Here is a 26,067-nt window from a genome sequence, read left to right as displayed (position 1 = left end):
AGAGTTTTTTTTTTTTAAATGTTACATTTGAAGATTAACTATAATTAAAATGATCAGTAAGTCTGACTAAAAATGTAATAAGAAATGTCTTTTTTTATGTATAAAGGGTATAAGGTAATGAAGTTTTTAATAAAAAGTTTAAAAGTAATAAAAAAAATGAAGGGGTGACTGCTATAACAAGGCATCAGCTCCATTTTAATAATTTTGTGCTTCAACTAACGTCGCCATTTATGTACTGTTATAATGAGAGAACTGATTGTTGCAGGAAACGATCAGCCAATTTTTTTAGAGGGTAATTCATTAAAAATCTCATTTTCGAAAAAAAGTGGAGCTGCCTGGTTATAGCAGCCACCCCTTCAAATGTAGGTGGCGCCCTCTACAAGTAGGAGTCATATTGACATCAAAATCAAATTTCTCATGTCAAAAAGCTCGCTCAAGACACCAATTCTCATCTAAATATTGACGTTACTTCAAAAATTATTTGGAAAAAATCGAAATAAAAATGAAACTTCTACACCCTGTATCTTCAAAACTAAGCATTTCGGGACATACATGTATACGAACTTTTTACTTATCTACAAAATATGCTCACAACCTTGTATACGGCGTGCATCTCAAAAGTGGCTCACCCTATAACTTTTTTATTTTTTCTGATAAAAGAACGAGATTTGGTATATTAGTAAATGACATAAATTAGGATTGATTGACGTATTTAAATTGTTTTTGGTTACTTCCTGTTTTACCGGAAATGACTACAATTTTTGTTTTTTAAACAACACCCTCTGTATTTATTTACTTTATTTGTTAGTAAATGACACTCTCATTAGAGTGACATATCATATGTCAACTTTTGAGATTTTCGCATATGGTTTATTTCACATTGTAACATGCGGTTCATAACAATTTGACTCGATATAGCAAGTATGTGGTACTAAATAATTTGTAAAAAATACTTTTTCTAAACATACTAATGAGCCACCCTTGTTCCATTTGAAAAAACAGAGATATGGATATGATTAAAAACGATTTAGGCATCTTTTAACCGGCCAGGGCAAGACACCAAAGATATTAAACGATCAAATCTATTTTTCAAAGGCTCCTTGATTAAACATTACTGTTTTTAAATACAGCCAATGGCACTCTAGATTGAAATTTAAAATACGATTTGTTTTTAAGCCAAAATGTCAAAAGTTGACAAATGATATGTTAACATATACTATCGTATAAAGCAAAATTATACCGAGGGTGCCATTTAAAAATCAAAAGGCAAAATGGCACCCTTGCAATTTTTTTACTTTATTTGATAGAAAATGACACTCTGAATAGAATGACATATCATATGTCAACTCTTGACCTTTTCGCATATGATTTATTTGAAATTGTAACACGCGGTTCACGCGGTAATCAACTTTTGACATTTCCAATTTAAAAAAAAATAGTATTTTAAATTGGTTAAATATTATTTTTTTTTCGATTTATTATAATTTTCTTCCAAGTGCCATTAGTGATTCTAATGAAAATTCGAGGGTAAAAGTTACTATAAGCGCTACATAATATTTTAATGCTAAAACAGTGTCGACACATTCACCAGGGACGCGGATATGGGATATCATTGGAACATTTTTCAAAAAAAAAAAACATGTACTGACTTTTTCTTCTGTTAACAAAATTGTGTAGGCTGTTTAATGCCGATTAAAAGTTGTATTTTGATATTTTGTCGATTTCGATCTCCTTGAGATAAACGCAATTGTATTAATCACAAGTAATAAAATTAAAAAAGTATTAATAAATTATTTATTTAATCTAATATATTATCAAATTTTCTGATTTTCAGTTCTACCAACAGCAAATTGAAAAAAAAAATAATTGTATTTAAGATAATTACAAAAGACCTACTTTTTAATTTCTTTAATAGCTTATATCTGTAAAACTACGCATTTCCGCACACATGTTTATTATATGAAGTTTTCTTCATATTTTTTAATGAGGAATCACTGACAACTTTTACTTATTTACTTATTTAACCACTTTTGGCAATAAATGACATTAACACATTTTATAATGGTTGCTGTTAGACTTGGATTAAGGCAAATTAATAAAATTATGTTTATCTCATCAAGGAGACCGAAATCGACAAAATATCGAGAGGCAACTTTTAATCGACATAAGACAGTCTACACAATTTTGCAAACAATAGAAAAAACCCTATGGCGCATATGTTTTTTTTTAGAAATATATTCCAGTGTTAACCCATATGCAGATCACTAATATATCGACACGTTTTTAATTAAAATATGTCGGCCTTTATAGTAACTTTTACCATCAAAATTTCTTTTAAAAAAATTGAATTAAATTATTTAAATCCCGTGTATATCAAAAAATATACTCAACTGTTATTACTGTTTATTACCAGTTTGCTGAGATTTATCAAAATTAAAAATTTATTTCATATAAATATAAAGTAATCAATAGAAATAATTATTCTACGAAATTTGACAGTTTTTTTGTATCAAAAAATGATGAAAACTTTTGAAGCGTAAAATTTTAAATTAACAAGTGTGAAATGGAGAAAATTTTATTAAAATTATAATAGGTATAGGAATGGAAAGAAAATTTCTTTGTAGTACTGTAAGATTTCATGAACACGTAAGTCTTGGTTTTTCAAAAAAAAACTTATTAACTTTTTTTAATTGAAGTGAAGTGAACATAAATGTGCAAAACAAAACACTAATTCACCACACACATTGGTTTAAAATTAATTTTCAAAAATATCAATTATAAATACATAATCTACCGATTTATACAAGCCGAAGTAGCTAAAATCACCAACTCCCATTTTCTTATGGTACCTACGTTTAAATTGTTAGATTATTTAAATGCACACTTTTCTGCATCTAATTAACTCACCTTGCTTCCCTGATCGGCTGCTAAATGCACGACCCTGTATAAAAGGTTAACGTATGGTAGAAGTACTTAACAGGGTGCAAGGTATCTCTTATGTTATTGTGATATTCTTGTCATTATGTTCATCATTGATTCTAATAGTCATGCATCACTGCAGAAAAAAGTCACAGGTATTATCTTTTTCTTTGGAATGGAAATTTAAACGAAGTAAGAAAGTGTGAGAAAATCGGAGAAAATATCCTACAGCGTCCAGGACAAATTGCGGGAAATTTCCTTTGCAATAATACATACAGTGTAACCCATCGAAAACGTTCCGCAAGGCATAACGGCTAGGGTATTCTTTTTTTCAAAAAATCCTAAAACACGTCAATTTTGTTTGTGAGGGGGACAACTTTTGCCCCAAAAATGATTGTGACATCTTCAACCCTCTGAGCGGGGGTGTCGTCCCCCCACTTTTTTCAAATGGGAAGGGGGATCAAGTGGCGCTGTAATGAAAAGAGCTTTCTATTCTCTATATTTCCCCGCCTCGGTTTTGAAAATCGGTAGAGTAATTGAGGAAATATAAAGGATTGAAATTTGAAAAGTTTATTTAAACATTTATCAGAGTAAATGATAAGGACAAATTCCTTCGACCAATCTGAGGTTTTTTCTTGTTATTTCTAAATGTTTATGTATTTTTTCACTTGCCACAAGGTTGAACGATCAGGTGCGGTAGTTGCTAGATAGCTGTTCTGTGACTTGTGCGTTGAAGTTCTTCTCAATATCGTTAAACTGACCCAAAATAGAATTTACAAAAATGCCAGCCCACACGTTCAATTTCTGAGGGTTTTGTGTGTGCACCTAGTGAAAAACCCTGGGGTTGTCTTCAGCCCAGTACCGATAGTTGTGCCGATTAACTACACCGTAAAAAAAGAAAGTACACTCATCCAAAAAACACACATTAAATAGGAAATTATTATATTCGCCACTCGTTCACTCATAGTTTCACAAAATTGCAAGCGACGATCAAAATCGTCTTCGTTGAGTTCTTGTACCAACTGAATTTTGTACGGGTGGAACTTGCTTTTTTTAATATCCTTTGGACACTTGTACGATTCACGCCGGTGTCATTGGCTAATTTTCTTGTACTCAGCGTACTCTCCATGGCAACTTGGCCCAATACGAATACCTCCATAGCTTCATTTACTACAGGATTTTCCCTCTGCCTCTTTTTATGCATAACGGAACCAGTTTCGCGAAATTTTGCTACTAACTCGCGAACAATTTTGCCATAAAGGTGGTTGTCAAGATGGCGTTCATTGAATATCTGCGCAACCCGATTGCCACATTCATTATTTTTAAAATAAAGTTCGATTATTTCCACTTTTTCTGCCAGTGAGTATACCATAATAATTGTTAAAAAATTTAACGATATTCAGAAGAACTTCAACGCATAAGTCACAGAACAGCTATCTAGCAATTACCGCACCTGATCGTTCAACCTTGTGGCAAGTGAAAAAATGCGTAAACATCTAGAAATAACAAGAAAAAAACTCAAATTGGTCGAAGGAATTTATCCTTATCATTTACCCTGATAAATGTTTAAATAAACTTTTCAAATTTCAATCCTTCATATTTTCTCAATGACTCGACCGATTTTCAAAAACGAAGCCGGAAAGTATAGAGAATAGAAAGCCCTTTTCATTGCGGTACCACTTGACCCCCCTTCCCCTTTGAAAAAAATTGGGGGATGACACCCCCGCTGAAAGGGTTGAAGATTTTGCAATCATTTTTGGGGCAAAAGTTGCCCCCCTCACAAACAAAATTGACGTGTTTTTGAATTTTCTGCAAAAAGATTACCCTGCCCGTTATGCCTTGCGGAACGTTTTCGATGGGCCACCCTGTATGTATATATATTTCTATTGATATATTACGGTAAATAATTTTCACTCTGTATATAGCACAATGTATATTTTCTATACACAAATGGCGGCGAGTATTAACATTCAGACCAGTCATTTATTACTATTTATATAGTCTATAAAATGAATAACTTTGAATTTTGACCGTTATTTTTTACCAACATGGTAAATATAAAATTCCTCTATCCAAAAAGTTACTGATATTCTTTAAAATGAGTGCCTGAACGAATCAGATAGGTAACTCATTTTTACTTTGACATGAAATAGAAAAGGAAAATAATAAAACAAGTGACAGTTCACCACCTCTTCTTGCAAAAATCAACGCGAAATGTCATAATTAACCAAGTAAAATGTCATCAGCCTTTGACATTTCTAAATATCAGACCAATGCCGTCCCTAATAGAACAGCCTTGGAGCGAGATTTATGACATCACGCTAGTTAGATACCACGGATTAATATATATGTTGTAGAATACATGGAAAACATAATTATTCCTCGTATTTTTGGTTTCTATTTTAAAAATGATATAGTTTACATGAAATATACATAATATACAGTTATTAAATACAATATATTATACCTATTTATAGTAATAAATACTTTGGCAAATAAACTAAGAACCATGCAAATGCAGCAAATGTTTTACAATATACAAATAATGAATAGGTACATAAGATAATGGGTAAAATGTAAAATATATTTTAAATTTTGGGGTTTGAAAATCGATCTAATTTAACAAGAAACATTCAATATCTACTAATAGTAATATATTATTATTTGCATTCACAAAATTTATATGTATATTTTGCAAGCTAATATAATGTTCGAAAAATTATATTTGCAAATAATACAATATCATAGAAAAAAAGGCGTCAGAGATGGCTATGAAATAAATATCGCTGTCATTTTATATGTAAAATTATTCTAAAATTTTTCATTTTCTTGGGATTTAGGTTCGGGAAAAACGCTGATTAAATTTTCATTTGGTTTTTCATTATTTTTTTTTGGTTAAAAAAAAACGTTATAGCTAACGTTTAGCCTTCATCAGTGTTGTGTCATATGAATAAAATAGTGTCGAATATATTCCAAAAATTACATATACCAGGAATAATTATGTTTTCCATGTATTATATTATAGAATAATTAATCCGTAGTATCTAACTAGCGTGACGTCATAAATCTCGCTCCGAGGCTGTTCTATTAGGGATGGCATTGCATCAGCATGGCCGCAAGTTGCTAACCTAATAAAATTTACACTAGAAAAGCCCGCGGGAACTGTCAAATTCAAAGTTATTCGTTTCACAGACTATACATAATGTTTCCTAAACAAGCTAAAATATTTTCATAACCATTTATCATATCAGATCGTGTAATAAAAAAAGTTGATGAAAACGTTATGCATTAAAAGGTTATATGATAAAATATATTTTAAATCAGAATTTATTCATTATGAATACCTAGGGTATTAAGTTAATAATTACGTTATACAGGGTGGTCCAAACTGTATTCCGGAAACTTCGGCAGCATATTCTGCAGATAAAAATAAGTAAAAAAGTTTGTATAAATGTATGTCCTAAAATGCTTAGTTTCGAAGATACAGGGTCTAGAAGTTTCATTTTTATTTCATTTTATTCCAAATAATTTCTGAAGCAACATTAATACTTGGATGAAAATTGGTAGTTTGACATGAGAAATTTGATATTGATGTCAATATGACTCCTATTTGTAGAGGGCGCCACCTACATGTGTTTTAACCAATGAGGTTATAAGGGGGGGAGGCGACATAAGCTATCGAGAAATGTACCCAGTTACGCCATATTGGTACTGGCAATTCTGACAGTTCAGTTTTTGAGGTTAAGTGCGTTGCTGCGAGTGTTTTTTTAATTTTCCAAGACTATTTTTGTGTTTTTATTTGAATATTTGGACTTTCCGAACATGTCTTCGGGTGCTGTAAGTAGTTGTTGCAGTCGACAACGTGTAGAGAGGAAGAAATCCACTGAAATTGGTGTTGAATCACAGGTAAGTGTAAACATAATACAGGACCTGATTAAATTATTTTCGTATTTTCCATTTAACTAGTTATGCGTTTATTAATTAAATATTAAGTGTTTCTATATTGACAAAGTGTTTAGTTATTTAATACTTTGTTAGAGGCAATTAAGTAATTAAAACATGCCTCGACTTCTATTCTTTAAAAAAAATTCTTAACAATATCTGTTATTTTTACTACATATACTTTTTTTGACAGGAAAGAGTATTTTGCTAGGCCAAATTTAAAAGTTTTGTTTTAACTACGGTTTATTTTTCTATTTTTACAGTAAGATTTTGTATTAAACATTTATTTACATCCCTTTTTAGCATCTGCTAGCATATACTATGTACAAACTTTATATAGTATAGCTTCAATTTTTAGATAAATATTATAAAATCAACAAAGTAAATTTACTTTTTGCAGATAAAGTCTTAACAACTTATATTTATTGATAAACATTTATTATTTTAATAAAATTTTATATCAGAACATTTTAAATTTAGTACGTAGTATATAAATTTTGCTCTCTTTAGAAAATTTTTATCAAATAAATATTATATTAAATCTGATTTTTAGGTTTCAAAAATCCCATCCGTCGAGAAGCTTGGGTGAAGTTTGTGAACAGGAGAAACTGGCAAGCTACATCAGGTAGTGTTCTAATGCTCGAAACATTTTTCTGATAGCTGTTTTGACAGAACATCTCAATAAAATATCTCAAATAAATAATAATTTCCTAATATTTCTAAATTTTAATGATTATCAAAATGTTAATTATGGTAAATCAGTAATCATGTTTAATTTTTTTCCGCTTTTTTTCTAATTTTTTTTAAAAATGTTAAGGTTATTATTGTTAGATACATCAATAAAAACAAGGCAATTAGTTTACATACTAGCAACAAAACAGTGTTATTTAGTGAGCAATAAAATTTAATTTATTTAATGTGTATTATTTTTTTGTGTTTCCTTCTTAAATATACATAGTATATAGTCATTAAAATTAATCTTGTAGTTTATATTTTTGAAAAGATTGTAGGTTTTGTAGTTAATTTTGATTAATTAATTTTTTATTTAAAAAAGTTGAGGTCGTTATATTGTGTAAAATAAAATTTTTCAAAGAAGTTTCTGTAATCCGGCCCTGCTAATGCCGCCATATTGGTGCTGGCTTAAGCCACGCCTAGTGTTACCATTTTTCGCAAGCACTTTAAATTCTCATAGCGTCTCCCTGTATATAACCTCATTGGTTTTAACTGTTTTGAAGAGTAATAACTTTTCGTTCGTACATGTATAAAACTACTGAGTGGAAAAATATACATTTCCGTGATTGAAAATAGACAATACACGTCATTATTGACAAAAAATAAGCATGTTGAGTAGACAGATATTCGACTGAAATGATAAATTTGGGAACTTTTTATTTTTTTTTAAATTAATTTTAAATTTTTCTGCGAAAAAATGATGATAAAGAACTTTTAGCACAAAAACATTTCAAATTTATGATTTCAGCCTAATAACTATTTAGTCAAGATGCTTAATTTATGTCAAAGATGACAGGTTTTGATAATTTCGATTCCAAATATCTCGAGAACCATTACTCGTAGCGATTTTTACTAAGAGACATTTTTTACGTAAAAAATATGTAGGTGGTGCTCTCTACAAGTAGGAGTCATATTGACATGAAAATCAAATTCTTATGTCAAAAAACTCCCAGACACACTTCATCAAAATATTTACGTTACTTCAGAAATGATTTGGAAAAAATCGAAATAAAATTGTAACTTCTACACCCTGTATCTCCGAAACTGAGCATTTTAGGACATACGTTTATACGAACTTTTTTACTTATTTTTATCTGCCGAGTATGCTCTCGAAGTTTCCGGAATTCAGAGTTAGGATCACCCTGCATACTAATTGAGTTATGATTTGTGCAGGGGTAAAACTTGATGGCTTATACAATATACAATAAGTTGTTAAATCCTATGATATATGCCTAGTAAAAATATAGAATACAGGGAAAGAACCTGATAACCACCAGTCGTTCAGTGCTCTCCTGTAAAATTAGTAAATGGCGCTTATTATGTTTTTCCCCTGTAACTTTATGTGTTGAATCTTTATGTATTGAAAATTTTTAAAAATTTGTATGATATGTTCTTTTCTTAAGAAAATAGTCTGACACAATATTTAATAAAACAACTATAAGTTTTCAGGATTGCCTGTTTTTATACCATTTAAAACATTTTTTGGTCGAATACCAGCGCATTCGCCAGTATTGCATAAAACATTTTTAGACTAAATTTTGGTTTGTGATGAAGTATGTAGTATGATAAGTTTTTTGATTAACTTAGTGTTTTATTTATTAATTTAGTGTTCACATTAACTGGACCAATAAATGGAGACTGAGACTTAATAAATTATTGTATTTCCACACTATAATAGAAGCCAAATGAAGAACTACCTTCAGTGCATGGGAGGTGTGGGTGCACGTGATATTGAAAACATAAAGTATGTGGGTGTTTATAAAAGCTTTTCAGAGTTCTCCAGTTCTTTATACGGTGTTACTATCTGGATAGTGTCGCTGGGAAGTTCTTGCCATGTCCCATTCCGGACAGCAGCGAGTAAGCATAGCATAGAGACCACACTTTAAAGTATGCTGTCAAAATATATTGCTCCGTTAAAATAACTTCTCTTTATTAACTGATTTTGTTGGTAAACGGACTAATTATTGAAAATAAAACGATACAATTTATTAAACATTTTCAATAAATATTACAATAATTGTCTGAACAGTTTAAAAATAACAGGTTAGTTTCAGAAACACTAAATAAGAGCACATTTCTAATAAAAGGCAGAGGCGCAACTAGGGGGGGGGTAAGGGGGCTTAGCACTCTATGTGACTGGTGCGTGTCGTATAAAATTGGTTTTAACCTCAAATCAATATTATCTTATAGAGACCTAAGCCCACCCAATAGACTTGAGCCCCTCTAAAAGTTGGTGTCTAGTTGCGCCCCTGATAAGAGGACAAATAAAATGATTAAAACAAAAGGTGTCCTGAAGAAAATTAAATTTATTGTAAACAGTTTAAATTGTACATTTAATAGATTTCTCAAACAAGCACTAGATTACTCTATGTTTTTAGCTTGGCTATACATATACTTGAGATGCTAGAACAATTACTTCCATGTATGGCCACAAAAGGATTTATTTCTTGAGTTTAGCTCATCCTCCTAAAACATACAACCAGGACTCACAGTGATAACCTTATAACAAGTAAATTATTAAATGATATTTAATAAATATTAGTTCTTGTTCACATTATATGATATACCGGGTGCGTCTCAAAAGTGGCCCACCCTTAAAACTTTTTTATTTTTTTTTTCAGGTAAAAAACGAGATTTGGTTTGATAGTATATGACATAAATTAGGATTGATTGACGTATTCAATTGTTTTTGGTCACTTTCTGTTTCACCTATAGAGTGTAGCACTCCATAGTTTCACCGGAAATAACTACAACTTTTGATTTTTAAATGACAAAAAAAAGTGGGGTTTAATTAGTGTTGCACAAGAGTCTTGAAAAAGTCTTGCAAGACCAAGACTCTTAAATTCAAGACTTTCAAAATTTCTTGTCTTGAATTTCAAGACAAGACAAGACTTTAAAATATGCAAGAAGTTTCAAGAGTCTTGCAAGATTTCTTGAAAGTTAGAAATGATACCTAGGGGAGAATGCCCAACAGTGAGACAGGTCCAACAGTGAGACATTTAATCCCCTTCATTTAAAACGCGTCGAATCCAATTCCCCTTTCGAGAGTAAAACACTACCAATATACCAACTATTTTGTATCAAATATGGAACCTGCAGTGTTGGGAGATATATGTCAACTGCACCCAATACAATTTTTGAAGCGAAAAATAATTTTTAACACGTGCGTTTTCTTCAGTCTGTAAGGCCAACACGTTATTTTAATAAATCCATTAGTGGAGAGGTAAGTTTAGAATGTTTTTTTAGAATATACCTCTAAGTTTTTTTGTTCAAGTAGTTTTAGAATAAAATAAATTACAAAATGGCCGACTGGTATTAATGTCCAGCAGTGAGACAAAATATATTTCCCAACAGTGAGACAGTGTCCGACAGACAGTGCACCCATTAAGACTGGGACATAGGTACCTTTTGGGCACTCGTTGGCATTGTTGAACATGTCTATCATGTTATTGATTGTTATATAACAGAGTTTTTCTTTATTTTAAGTCGAAGTTAGATTAACAACACAAATCTATGAAACTCTTTTTTTTATTTCGTTAGTTGATTAAGTTAATTATATTTTTAACACTTGTGTTTATATTTTAAGTTCTTTGTTTAAGACAGCTCTACTTTGTTTTATGCCAAACGCAAATAAATACTCTTAACTATTTTTAAGTAATTAATAAATAGTTATTTGTTTAAAACTTCCTCTGTCTTACTGTTAGACCTTAGGGCCCAACAATGAGACAAATGCAATAATAACAATATTGTTAATTTTAAGACATGTTTTTGTCTCAATGAGAGTAGTTAATTAAAGATGCTTAGGAGAGAGTGGTTGCCTTTAAAGTATACTAAAATAGTTTATTTTGATGAAAAAATAAAATATTTTTTACGGTCTAAAAGAAATGTGTCTCACTGTTGGGCATTCTCCCCTACCTTTTTTTAAGTGATAATTAGGTCTTTGCGCAAGTTATGCCGGGTTTATACAACATTTACATAGTCGTAATCACAATCATAGTCATAATCATAAAAGTTAAACTATCCACTTCTTATAAACCTGTTGTCATTTACCATGAACCTAGCCTTTACACTCATATAAAAATTATGATTATGAAAATGTTCTATAAACGCACATTAAAATTACGTTGTAATTATGACGATTATACAAGAGTGATTAATAAGTGATTATCGCTTGGTAACCATATTGTAATTGTCATTTTTTGAAATATTAATTCAGAAGTCATTTGTGTCAGTTTCACAAAATATCCCGTCAATTCTCAATACAAAATGGCAAAATATATGTACTTTATTTCGTTGTATAATCTTTTGAATACTTTTAACTGGATGTTTCGGGATTACCTAATACTCTTACCAGACACTCAATGCGCTACCTGCAACACTAGTCGGATAACGCATTTCGTGTCAGGTAAAAGTATTATTCGGTAATCCCAGGTAATCCCAAAACATCTTGTGGTTTGGTTTGGTTTGGAAGACAAGACTTGGAAAATTTCTTGTCTTGAATTTCAAGACAAGACAAGAAATTGAGATTTTCAAGACAAGAATTCTTGTCTTGTGCAACACTAGGTTTAATCACTAAATTTGACGTTTAGCCTATACAATTTTTTTGTACAGGCAGTTTATTTTGTCCAAAAAAAATTTTTAAAGTTTTTTTCTCAAAAACGCTTAATGGTAGGTTTTAATTTAGAGTATTTAACATCAAAATTCATAAAATTCAACAGATAAATTAAGCATCTAATAAAAAATGGTGATTGAAAATATTTTTAATCGATATATCTGGTTGTGAAACAATAATGTGCAAAAAAACTCCGATCTAGATATTGTAGTTCTCTAGAAACTTCTAATGCGCGCTCAGCCTCGTACACCCTGTATAAACCGAAATTCAATTGAGCCATATTAAAAAACCTTCCCGGTCACGCTAGTTTTGTTGATGTACTCCTTCCTTGTTTTTTTTTTATTTAATGCCTTTACCTGGATATCTCGATTGTAACAATTCATATATGGACTCCTCGTATAGTTATTCATTGTTGCAATATAGCAGGGCAAAGATATCTTATTGTTTTTGTGGTAATAAGTAATTTTTGTAGGCTCCGGCATATACGTAGACGTATTTGTGGTGGTCATGGCACATTTTCCATTAATAGCCAAAAATAGTAGGTTAGTTTTTGGAATTCTACGTACAACATAAGGCCTGAAAGGGAAAAATATATTAATTGGTTATAAGTTGGTTAAGGTTCATTTCCAAACCAAACAACATTATTATTTTAGCAAATATCTGTAGTATGTATTTGTATTTCATATCGCATTAGGGTTTCTGAGATATAGAAATTACTCTGTGAATTACGGTTCCTCGAAAATTGCACGTGATCGATGATAATTTTAATGCACGTGAAGCCCTAGATTTAACGTCTTTTCTTGAGAAAAAAAATAAATAAATTTTATCATTCTTTGGTTGATTCATTTATACCAAAAAAACAAATCGTTATATACTTGCAGTTAACACACAAAAACTTCGGCGTATTTCTATCTGGCGTTATAAGGCTTAAACCCATAGAGTTAAAAATTACTTAAACCTATCCATTTCTTTCTAAATAAAAGTCTTAAAAGCTTATATGTGCCGAATACCGGGCGTTTTTAAAAAGTGTATATATAATATTACTCTTATAACTTTTTTATTTTTTTCAGACAAAAAAATTGATATATGGTATGTTAATATACAGTAGCGCCCTAGCGCATTTTTTTGGCGCCCCATACAAAAGATTACTCGAGGAATCGACGAGGAAGTAGACTCGCTGAGAAAATTTTACCCATGGCTTGTATTTTTTGGCATTTGACAAACATTATAAATTATACAGAGTCCTGCAACAGCGTGATGGGCATCTATTAAGGTCCCATAAAAAAAATTATAAAGTTCATTTAAATGTAGAACTGTAACTTCTCACTTGGATGTATTTTCGGAAAATATAGTCATTAACTCAGAGTATCTCAGAAAAGTGCCAGCCACAGTGCGTGAAGTATTTTTTTAAATGGAAAACCCAGTGGTATTTATTTGGCTTCTCTTGAGAATTCTATAGATATATTTGGTATAAAACCTCCTAATGTCTATCACCAATCGTATGTGAATTAAATTCAATCGTAATTCGATTAATTTTACCCTCGCGATAAAATTAGTGTCATTCGATAGCTTTTAAAAAGTAAGGTGCAAGGAACATGTAAGCTATTTCACTGTGTGTTGTATCGTTTGAATTCTGTAGCCTGTCAAAGATGGTAAATTGTTATGTTTTAAAGACCAATATTTGAGAATTCGTTACAGATAGAAGATTTATTCAATTTAGATTCACCTTCAGCGGCGGACATATTTTGAGACACTCTGTACCATATTTTCCTGAAATAATTCTAGTGAACAACAGTCTGGACCTAAATGGAATTTAACTTTTTCTATACCGGGTGCGTCTCAAAGGTGGCTCACCCCTATAACTTTTTATTTTTTGAGTTAAAAAAACGAGATTTGGTATGTTAATATATGACATAAGTTAGGATTGAATTGATTATTGAATAATTGTTTTTGGTCACTTCCTTTTTCATCGGAGATGACTACAACTTTTGATTTTTAAATGACACCCTCGGTATTTTTTTACTTTATTCGATAGAAAATGACACTCTGAATAGAATGACATATGATATGTCAACTTTTGATATTTTCAAATATGCTAATGAGCCACCCACGTTCTATTTGAAAAAATTGAGATGTGATTAAAAATACGATTTGGGCATCTTTTACCCGACTACTGATTAAAAATTAGTGTTTTCAACGCAGCCATGGCCCTCTAGATTGAAATTTAAAATACGATTTTTCTTAAGCGAGAATGTCAAAAGTTGACATATGATAAGTCAGTCATTCTATTCAGAGTATCATTTTCTGTCGAATAAAGCAAAAAAATACGGAGAGTGCCATTTAAAAATCAAAAGTTGTAATCATTTCCGGTGAAACTGGAAGTGACCGAAAATAATTGAATATGTCAGTTAATCCTAATTAATGTCATATATTAACATACCAAATCTAGTTTTTTTATCTGAAAAAATAGAAAAGTTATAGGGGTGATCCACTTTTGAGACCCATCCGATATAGCGACGTTTGATATATTAAGCTGGCCCGTGTGCACATGTAATCCGTGCACTTGCAGCTCGCGACTAGAATAATTATCAGCGTCGTATTGAATCGCCTGATTTCACGAACTACACAAATTAAGTATTTAAATAGAATACATTTTAGTAGAGGGGATTTTTGGTGTTGCCTGCATAATTTTTTAATAAAATTAGATTAATAATTTAATTTGCAGCCTTAGATTGACGATTTGCTAGTCCAAAAAAAAGCATTTTTGGGGCGTGACAATTCCATTTTCTTACGCTGTGTCCTCAATGTATTGAATTAAATAAGAAAACGTGTTCTACTCATGTGATATGATAATTACTCACCAATTACAACTAAACTTAGTTGTATCGTTGTTATAAAAAGTTTGCGGAAAATCTTTCTGCAGGGTAAAAAGCCACATTTCCCTGTCGCATGGTGTCGGAAATGTTTTATTTATTTTCAAAGTTACAAAAACACCCGTCTCTTCCTTAACAACTTGCTCTGGAGGGGTTAGTATTACTGATTGAACTAAGTAAATTATGGTGTAAACGATCCACTTGAAAACGCTAAACACATTTGTTAAAATCTGAAAAAAATGTTGTTTTAATGTTGTAATAAATAATTGAATATTCCATAAAGCATATCTAATAAAATTTATCAAATTATTCATTATCTACTTAATTTCTTTCTTCGAATTCTACTAATTGACACCTACTATAAACTTAGATCTTATACAAGATCTAAGACTATAAACTAGAGCAGGTGTCAGGTAGGATCGAAAAGCTTTTAAAGTGTCAATCTTTGTCTTGCCTTTTGTGCAATTGGCGTTTGATCTGCAAGACGAAGACTTACACAAGTGCAAGACTGACACAAGACCAAGCATTCAAGGTTCTTGCAGTCTTGCATTTTTTTTTCATGTTTATATTTATGATATAAGAAATTATTGATTTGTTCAAAATTATTGTTTTATCTAGGTTTTTCTTGAAACATCAATTCATCCAAACTTCCGCGTTTATAATGGTGGTCCCAACTGTATTCCGGAAACTTCGGCAGCATATTTTAATTTAGCAGATAAAAATAAGTAGAAATGTTCGTATAAATGTATGTCCTAAAATGCTTAGTTTCGGAGATACAGGATGTAGAAGTTTCATTTTTATTTCGATTTTTCCCGATAATTTCTGAAGTAACATCAATATTTGGATAAAAATTGGTATCAAGGAGATTTTTGACATGAGAAATTTGATTTTGATGTCAATATGACTCCTATTTGTAGGGGACGCCACCTACATTTATACGAACGTTTTTTATTTATTTTCTTCTGCAGAATATGCTGCCGAAGTTTCCGAAATACAGTTCGGACCACCCTGTATTATCAGATTTATTTGTCCTTATGGGCACTTTCCAATATAAACTTGTTTCATTTAGCTATGATGTCGATTCTTCTTTAATTTATGAATACGTGATTACTAATACTAATCATTCCTTAATCTTTTTATTCAAAGCTGGTTGGCAATGCTTAATGTATATTTTTAACATGTTACCATTCTAAACAAATTTGTCTGTCTGGCAGAGCTGTTCTTCTTTTTCGGACATTTTCTATCATCAGATGTTGCCGGTTCTGGAGGTTCTAATTGGCATGTTGCTTGATAATCAAACATTCTAAAAAATACAATTATAGTCACAAAAAAACCAATGCAATATCAGTTAAGTATACAGGATGTCTCTGTCAAAAAAATAGACAATAAAGCTTCGTTCAGAACTTTGAATAAGAAGACTAAGGAAGGAGCATAATGCTATCCATGTATTCATGCATGGTGGGCGGAAAAAGCGCCATAAAAGCACTCTAGGGTGGGGATCCTTGACAGTTCTGTTTGACGATTCATTTGACACATTTCAATTTGATTTGAAATTTTGTGGATTTGTCAGTCTTTACGGAGCTTATTTTATGTTATTTATTATTTATTCTATTACTGATAGTTGTATAAAGGTAGTAAATTTAGATGGAAATTGTGGCAGAACTTAAATTAACAGTGACACTATCGCGATTTATCGAAAAAGATTCTAAAATAGTTGGTTGTGTAGCGTGCGGTAGATCTCGGCAAAAATTGAGTGAAATAATGGAACAACTTTTCGCTAGTAAGTGGCTATATAATATACATACGTGTAGTAAACCGATCATTTATGAAATTCAGTTAAATTAACTAAATTATATATTTTTCTTGCATTTTAGCTTTTATTTATTACTTGTCAAAGATTAGATGTCAAAGAATTTAGATACGTTAATTTGACTTACCTGCTTCAGTAGCGTATCGGATGTTTGTGTTAATAAATACTTGTTATAATTTATCTATTTTTATTAGAATTATATATTTTTATAACAATTTTGATAACTACCAACATTTATTCACAACGTAAAATAAAACAACAAATTATTGAGTCTACCCCACGTCTACCCTACATCATAGTTTTACATTTTTTAAAAAAAATTAGAACGACACTGATAAACCGGAATTTAAGTCGGCCATATTTGAGGCCCATCGCGGTGTACCTAAGATTTTTGATATGCTCCTTCCTTAGTCTTCTTATTCAAAGATTCAGAACCTCGCAACTAGTGGAATAAATTAGTGGTTTCAATTAGCGTAGAAGTTTGTTCCTTTAATTTCAATGTAATCATTCAGAACGTCCAAATTAGTGGTAGATATTTTAAATTAGTAGAAAAAGTTATCAAACTTTTACCTTCTCCTGCCTTCTCAACTTAATTCATTGCCTGGAAACTTATATGGTGAAATTTTGATAAAATAATTTAGTACTCACTAAAAACACGGTATGTCGCTAATGGTAGGAAAAATAATTTTTAGAGGTTACTAGTTTATTTGGTTGCCTGTAATATGCATATACAGGGTGTTTCCTAATTAATCTAAAAAATAAAAAATCGTTAGAAAATGGCTTAAGGCGGTCTCTTAATAAGTATATTTATTTTTTTCTCGGCAACCGTTTGATGAACAAGAAAAACTCAAAAGATCAATTTTGTTGAAAAAGGATGGCCAGTCAAGAAAAAAATATATTTTCTTTAAAAAAGCAGTAGTGTACCATTTATGTTAAGCAAAATATCGATTTTTTTTTTATTTTTTAACACCCTGTAGATCAGAAAGGAAGTACTTTAGACCTAATGGTTATATATAAAAGTTGTTTTAAGAACACATGAGGAATCACACCACAATTTTTTAAACTAATTAGAAAACACCCTGTATATTGTCAACTTGACAATGATTATTGATAAATCAAAAAATACCTTTTCTGTGAAAAAAGCCCGATTTTCGCAGGAAAAATTTTGCTTTTTATTGAATTTGGGCCTGCTTCTGCAAATACCGGTATGTTTTTTAATATTCTATCTATCTAAATTTTAAATATCATAGTCAGAAATAGATTACAGTTGAGGGTTGGAACCTTTGGTGTTACACAGCAAAATAAAAATACACTATTGTATTTTTATTTTGTCAGAAATAGTTTTATTATTTATTAACTGTAAAAATGGTATACTTATAAGTTTTATCAAATATTGTGATTTACTTTCTACCTTGTAGTCAAAATTTATATGTAATAAACTATAAAATATATATATTCTTATGTTTTATTAAAGTTACTCTGATATACTAATATATCAGGGTAACTTTAAAACTAAATCCTTTGAAATCAAATATAAACATAAAAAATTATCACAGCAAAAAAGGCGAAGGCGCTGGGTTAAACGTAGTCTCTACTAAGAACACGGAGGGGCGCTTTTTGACCCAAAATTTTACTATTAAATTTCATATCTATCTTAATAGAATTATTTTCTTTTATCTATGACTTAATTATACTTCAAAATTTACGATGAATGTCATTTTGGCCTTTGATTATCATCCGTCAAGAAAAATTGTGGTTAGAAATCAAAAATTTATTGTTTTTAAGGTAAAAATTAGACATTCTCGATGGATACAACTTATGGTACAAAGAAAACAAGTTATGATATTGCGCAGGTTGGTCGCTACGTTACAGGTGATAACAGGCGCTGTTAGCGTGCTGACCCCACGCTCCGCGCACCCATTCAAATCGTCAAGATATTGTAGTGAACCTGTTTTTTTTTTGTTTATATACCGTCATTGAACTATCGCTAAGCAAGTTACTGTGGAGCAGTGCGTGAAGAGTCAGGCTAGGAAGCCAGAGACCGGAGTTCGAATCTCGGCCGGGGCATAACTTTTTTATTTAATTTTTTAAATACTGTTGTATTCTATAGTTTATTTGTGTAGTATAAAAAAACTATTTATTCTGTTATTTTTTAATCTCCAGTATTAATATAAATTGATTGTTGTTGGTACAATACCTCATTTAATATAAAATAATAATCTAATTTTTGAAATGCATCGGGCCTTAATTGTACCTAAAAGTAATATATTTTTACAGTGGTATACCATATTGTAAATTATTTAATAGGTATTCCAGTCACTTAAAAAGTTAATTTGTATTGAATAATTGCCTACCATAAAAGGAAATTTGAGCTATAATCCTTGATGGGCATATTCTGGGTATACATGCAAGTACTTCCTCTAAATTTTGGGTTTCGTTCAACCGATTTATTCTCAAAACCTGAAACATCTACATATATAAAAAGAAGCACAGGTCACTAATTATAATAAACTTCACCCTTGGAATTACTTCCACTAATTATACTAAATTTCACACTTGGAATTACTTCTATTACAATTACAATACATTCATCTGCATTAGCATTTTCTACTTTTCGATGGGAATCAATCAACTTCCCAACATTTTTTAAATGATGTAACAATTCCTTTTGTGGTTACTTTTCCATAGATATCCTCATCTCTGCCCCCATAAACATCGCAAACTAAAAACTTAATAAACAATTTTATACCGAATATAGATATAAATTTAGTATTCTTACCTATTATCGTCCAAATCCATGTTAATAGATAATTAATATTTTCGATTTTTGTCTTTTATATTTAAATATATTTTTAGAACTGCTGGTTTTAGTAATTATTAAATTAAACGAACTAAAAAGTCAGAAAAAATAAACAATTCTTAACCATAACCCTAAAAAATACAAAAATCTCCTATCAACTTTCTTTATTTTTTATTTATTCATTATTTTTCTAGTGACGTCACAGGTGGTATGCGCGAACTGAACGAAATTGGAGCCGCTATCGATCATACCTTGTATTCTTTGTACCATGGATACAACTGACTACTGTAAGCTGTTGCTAGGGTATTCTATTAATTTTAATTGTGTTTTTTAGACATTGTGAATGATCCTAAACCCTTGTCTAAACTAAAAAAGTGTAATTGAAACCACTAATTCATTCCACTAATTGCGAGGTTCTGCATCAAGATTTTCACCTCATGATACAAAGAATACAAGGTATGATATTGCGCAGGTTGGTCATTACGTCACAGGTGATAAACGGCACCATTGGTCGGCAAGCACCGCGCGCCAATTTCAAATTGTCAACAGATGACATAATAAATGTAAAAATAATTTTTCAAATGTCAAGCTCCATGATTTGACATAACTTTTGGGGTTATGTCCTAATTCCTCCTTATTTTAGGTCTTTTTTTTATTAGTGGCGATTGAACAATACGGATATTTTTTTGTTTGGCATATGACGTCACAGGTGGTATGCGCAAACTTAACGAAATTGGAGCCGCTATCGATCATACCTTGTTTTTTTTGTACCATGTTTTCACCTGCTTTACAGTTTATACTTTTTAGTTTACGATCATTCACAATGTATAAAAACCCAATTAAAATTAATAGAATATCCTAGCAACAGCTTGCAGAAATGAGTTGTATCCATAAAATAAGTCTAATATTTAGCTTATAAAACAATAAACTTATGGGTTCTAACAACATTTTCTCTTGACGCATGATAATCAAAGGCCAAAATGACATTCCTCGCAAATTTTTAAGTATAATTAGTGGAAAAGTGAGAAGTTTGTTAACTTTTTCCACTAATTAAAAATTCCTACCACTAATTTTGACGTTCTGAAGGCTTACCTTCAAATTAGAGGAATAAACTTCTACGCTAATTGAAACTACTAATTTATTCCACTAATTGCGAGGTTCTGAGGTTCTGAATGAAGCTTAACACTTAAAATAATGATACATTCTTTGGCCAATGACCATATTATAGATAATGTACAAGGATGTCCCAAATTCGAGCTCATCAGTGGGATCTCGAAAAAAGAATATTCCCTATTTCATTCTTTTATGACTATGTCAATAGGTTTGATATGTAATTAATAAAGTGATCTTACCTGGTAGGTTTAAATACATTTTCCTTTATTAAGTAGTACATTATATCAGGTCTTATATCTCCAATAAATCGCCCAGTATATTCAATTTCGTCACTTAGCAAAATATACGCGTTGTTATCTAATATAAAACAATTCAGATAATCCGATTCGCAAGTGATCTTTCTACTACCAGTTCCCTTGCTCCACTAATAAATAAAAAATATATATTTAAAAAATTATGGAAAAAAGCTAATCTAGGTAAATATACAGGGTGTGCTATTTCTCATGTGCTATTCCTCACGTAAAAATAATATTTATTTTTTATAACAACAAAGTGAACAAAGGTCCGATTTTGCTTTGTTTCGTAGCTACAAAGTGTTTTTTTTATTTGTTATAATTTCTTTCCAAGTGCATTTAGCGATTGGAATTACATTTTGAGGGTAAAAGTTACTATAAGTGCTACATATTTTAATGCTATAAATGTCGACAGATTCACTAGTGACGTGCGTATGGGTACCATATTACCCATTCTATTATATAGGGTGATTCACGGCGATGGCACGTTAAACTTTTTAAAATAACTAGGGGTGGGCCACTTTTGAGACGCACCCGGTATATTTATTAAACAAATTACGTCTGGCAGTTTATACATAATTGTATTAATTAGGTTACTACTATATTATTTAACATAAGGAATATATAAAAATTTGTGAAAAAAAATGACTTGAGAAATAAGGATTATTATTATAAAGATTATTATACCTTAGTAGTAATTCTGCTATACAGTTTATACATGGCTTGATGATTAAATTCCAGACCCACTACAGCAACTGGTGTCTTCAAGTGACCTTTTTCAACAAAAATTGCTTTTGTTGCCTGTATCATGGTATTGTTTTCGTATCCTTAAAATAAATAATACTAATTTAAATAAAATTTAAAAAAAACATATGCTGACTTATTATATCTGTGGCACTGTAGACATGTAAAATTTTAATAATATTAATAAAGAATAAACAACTGCTTTATTTGATAGGTCCGATAAAAAAGTTACATAAATATAAGAACTATACCGGGTGCGTTTCAAAAGTGGCTCACCTCTATAACTTTTTTATTTTTTGAGATAAAAAACGAGATTTGGTATGTTATTATATGACATAAATTGGGATTAATTGACGTATTCAATTGTTTTGGACTGGACCTATCAAATAAAGCAGGTGCACTTCCTGTTTCACCGGAAATGCAACTTTTGATTTTTAAATGGCACCCTTGGTATTTTTTTACTTTATTTGATAGAAAATGACATTCTGAATAAAATGACATATCATATGTCAACTTTTGATATTCTCGCTTAATAAAAAATAGAATTTTAAAATTCAATCTAGAGTGCCATGGATATGTTAAAAACGCTAATTCTTAATCAAGAAGCCTTGGAAAAATAGATTTCATCGTCTAATGTTTTTATTGTCTTGTTCTGGCCAGTTAGAAAATGCCCAAATCGTATTTTTAATCATATCTCAATTTTTTCAAATGAAACGAGGGTGGCTCATTAGCATATTTGGAATAAGAATTTTTTTACGAATAATTTGATACCACACACTTGGTATTTCGAGTCAAATTTTCGTTACGAACCGCAAGTTATAATTTCAAATAAACCACATGCAAAAGTGTCAAAAGTTGACATATGATATGTCATTCTGTTCAGAGTGTTATTTGTTATCAAATAAAAAAATACCGAGGGTGCCATTTAAAACTCAAAAGTTGTAGTCATTTACGATGAATCAGGAAGTGACCGAAAACAGTTGAAGATGTCAATCAATTCTAATTTATGTCATATACTAAGATACCAAATCTCGGTTTTTTATCTCAAAAAATAAAAAAGTTATTAGTTAAGGGTGAGTTACTTTTGTGACGCACCCGGTATTTGATACCAATTAAACTTTTAGTTCAGTAATCAAGGGCGCGCGATTTTTAAATTCATTGTTGCCAACCATGGACATATTCGGCTTGTAACAGATTATTTCCTTTATATTATTATTTATATTTATTAAGAGATTATTTTCTGTCCTTTACGTTCAAGTCGATGTTTTTCGGTTGTTAGTTTCGATAGAGGGTCTTTTTAACAGGAAGTAATAAAACAAACAACTTTCAAACGTGAATATTTTTAAATTCCAAAACTTATAGAAGGACAAAGCAAATAAACTGTAAAACTTAGAAGTAAATAGAAAAATTGTAAAGATAGACTTTAGATAAAAACGTTGGGACGTTGTAAAACCAATAACCACCCTTGATAACATGTTTAACTATCCCCGGATGTTTGTAAAGGATCTGGGAACTTTAGAAAAACACGTACCTAGATGTAAATGGCGCCAAATGAAGATTAAATATGTAAAAAGGTAATAGTACTGCCATCTAACAACTGGAGGTTGAACCAACTTGGTTTGAAGGGCGGTGTCAAGCTGACCAATCAAACAAAGAAGAGTACCTTCAGGAATGACCTTATTGGCTAAGTACCGAATTCACCACCCTGCATCCCTGTAATGCTGGAACCTCGGGGCTGTTTTTAGGCAGAAAAGTTAGTGCGGTTTGAGTTTCTAAAAGAGACGGTTCTCCCTTGGGTTCGCGAAACTCGGTAAGGTTCACGATGTGACCCCCTGTAGTTTTTAAGTCTGGTGTCTGCTAATAGATATGTTTTTGACTCCTTTTGTCAAATATTCTTAATTTCTGTTTTATTCTTCTTTAAAATTATTTTAATGTGTTGTATAGTCTGTCCAACGAGAAGATCCTTGACAGTGATAGATGTGTCTGTCATTTTAATTTCAAAGTAGTTATTTTATTTTACAAAGAAATAAGTTGGTACAACTGGAACGAATAGCAGGATATATTTAAAATTTGATTGACAAGATGACAAGTGATTACTTCAAAATATTGTGAAAAAAACTGTATAAAACAATGACTAAAGAATCCAAGGACAAATAACACCCGACAGCAAATTGTGACGCTGGCATCAAACAGTGCAGTGGCACATATTTTTCTTAACCTAGCTGTTTGAAGCAATATTTATATTTTTTGATAATTGTTTTGACTACGCCTATGGTGTATCATCTTAACTAATTACGAAAAAAACGTACTAAAATGTTAACAAAAGATACAAAACTAGTATCGACGTATAGCACATATCAAGTACATGTAGATGTTAAATTGAAATTGAAGAATAATTATCGAATTCAATAAGAAAACGTAAAAAGTTGGAGTGGACTGTTTATTTACCTATGAAACGTAACTCCTGGCTCTTTCTTGTCGCTGTGGCTTTTACACTTGAAAGCTACACAATTCACCATTAGCAACAAAGTTTATACAAAGTTCACTACACACAACAAACTATTAAAAATCGCTAAAATTGTCGCTGGTGACTGGATGATGACTCACTGTTTGGCATCAAACGAATGGCGTCTAACGTCACAAATTCTACTACAGCCCGTACAGGGGCGTTACATGTCCTTATATTCTTTAGTCATTGGTATAAAACTGAAAAAATGTAATTGAGTTATTTTATTTAATAAAAACTGTATGTGTTAATACATAACAAACAAGAACAAGACACTACATACCAAAAAAATATAAAAAAGAACTACATATTATTTACTTTCAAGCTTTATGAAACTACCCGCATTTATGATTATATTTATCAATATAACTTATGTACAAATACAAATTTGTAATATTCCACAGGAATAAATAAAACAACATAGGTAAATAAAACAAACTATTTTATTAATAATAACACCTACCAAATTTTATACCTTAAAAGTTGATTAATTAACTTAATAATTATTACTTATCTTAATTTTTTTTAAACCAGTACCTTTTGACATTATTTTTCTGCAGTACTAAAATCCATTATTTACCTATCGTGTGATGTCGATATTTTACAGCTACTCCAGTTTTTAGTATGTGTTTAGTTTGATCCTTCTACCATATACGAGATGCACTTATCTAGGACGAAATGGTATACAAACTTTATCGATGGCAACTTCATTTGGTGTATAAGACTTTCTGCCTGGGCAGCGAGTATTAACCATAAACTGTGCTCTGGGTCTGAGTTAATTTTCACTCGATTTTTCCTCCACTTGACTTCAAAAAGACACAAAACACACGTAATAATACGAATCAAAATGCATCATCTTCCAAAACGCAGGGTATTTAACAAAAGTTGACACAAAATTATAACCTATAATTTGGCAAGACTTTGACAAGCGTCAAAAATGACAAAAATCTAAAGGCGAGTTCATACGCATCGGCGTCCGTTTGTCGTTCATCTTTCCGTCAAACCAATAAAATTGAAATACGATGTGTCATTTTTTAAATAAACCGTACGACGTATGACGGATTTATATTTAAACCCATCCATAGATAACTTAAAAATTATTAGAAACTTTTTTTAGTAAAATAAATAGATTGGTATGGGACGTCATCTGTTTTTCTTCTGTCATCGTCTGTCGAAATCTTACCTGAGAAAAAAAACAGAGTATAGCAAGATTTAGTAATGAAAGGTTTAATTGATTATATAATTATCATATTTTTCAATAAAAGCAGACGCCAGACAATTTTCAAGTATTTTTTCTATTTTTTTTTATTCTGAGTAATAATAAGTAACTTAATTTTTTATATTTATTTTCTTTTTGTTCTTTATTTTTTTCTTTGATATTAAATTTAAATGTTTTCTGAAAACTCGGCAGTTTTATTTCTATAGTAAAAATAACCAAGAGTGTTTTAAAAGTATATAAATAAAATCTTTATGAACAAGCAGAATATCTCCAGAACAGTCCAGAAAAGTCTAGAGAAATGAGCTACAGATTTACAGACAGAGGTTGGGCCGCAATTACGGTAAGTTATAGTAGATTTGTGTAACTAACATCATCAAGTCAAAGCATTAAACATACGCCCCAAAGAATCGGTGTACTTTGTATCCAAGTTTGCCTTCCGCTCAACTTAATTGTTTTTTTATAATTATAAAATAGTCACGCTACCCATAACAAAAAATGATGAAT

The 26,067-nt window shown here is 30.8% G+C and overlaps 1 protein-coding gene across 1 annotated transcript in view; it reads right to left on the bottom strand.

Moving 5' to 3' along the window:
• Positions 1-9,886: 9,886 nt before the first annotated feature.
• LOC115881250 (voltage-dependent calcium channel subunit alpha-2/delta-3-like) overlaps positions 9,887-26,067 on the bottom strand; it is a 78,611-nt gene continuing 62,430 nt past the window's right edge. Inside the window, exons 20-25 of the mRNA XM_030898667.1 lie at positions 21,782-21,921; positions 21,041-21,225; positions 16,264-16,381; positions 15,067-15,308; positions 12,562-12,781; positions 9,887-10,059 (exon numbers count right to left, since the gene is read on the bottom strand). Of these exons, the coding sequence (XP_030754527.1) occupies positions 10,006-10,059; positions 12,562-12,781; positions 15,067-15,308; positions 16,264-16,381; positions 21,041-21,225; positions 21,782-21,921 (959 nt within the window). The 3' untranslated portion in view covers positions 9,887-10,005. The remainder of the gene's footprint in view (positions 10,060-12,561; positions 12,782-15,066; positions 15,309-16,263; positions 16,382-21,040; positions 21,226-21,781; positions 21,922-26,067) is intronic.

Source organism: Sitophilus oryzae, unplaced genomic scaffold (assembly GCF_002938485.1).
Source record: "Sitophilus oryzae breed Bouriz unplaced genomic scaffold, Soryzae_2.0 scaffold_170_pilon_pilon, whole genome shotgun sequence".
Classification (NCBI taxonomy): domain Eukaryota; kingdom Metazoa; phylum Arthropoda; class Insecta; order Coleoptera; family Curculionidae; genus Sitophilus; species Sitophilus oryzae.
The sequence above is the reverse complement of the archived record's forward strand: the minus strand, read 5'-3'. Positions and strand labels throughout refer to the sequence as shown.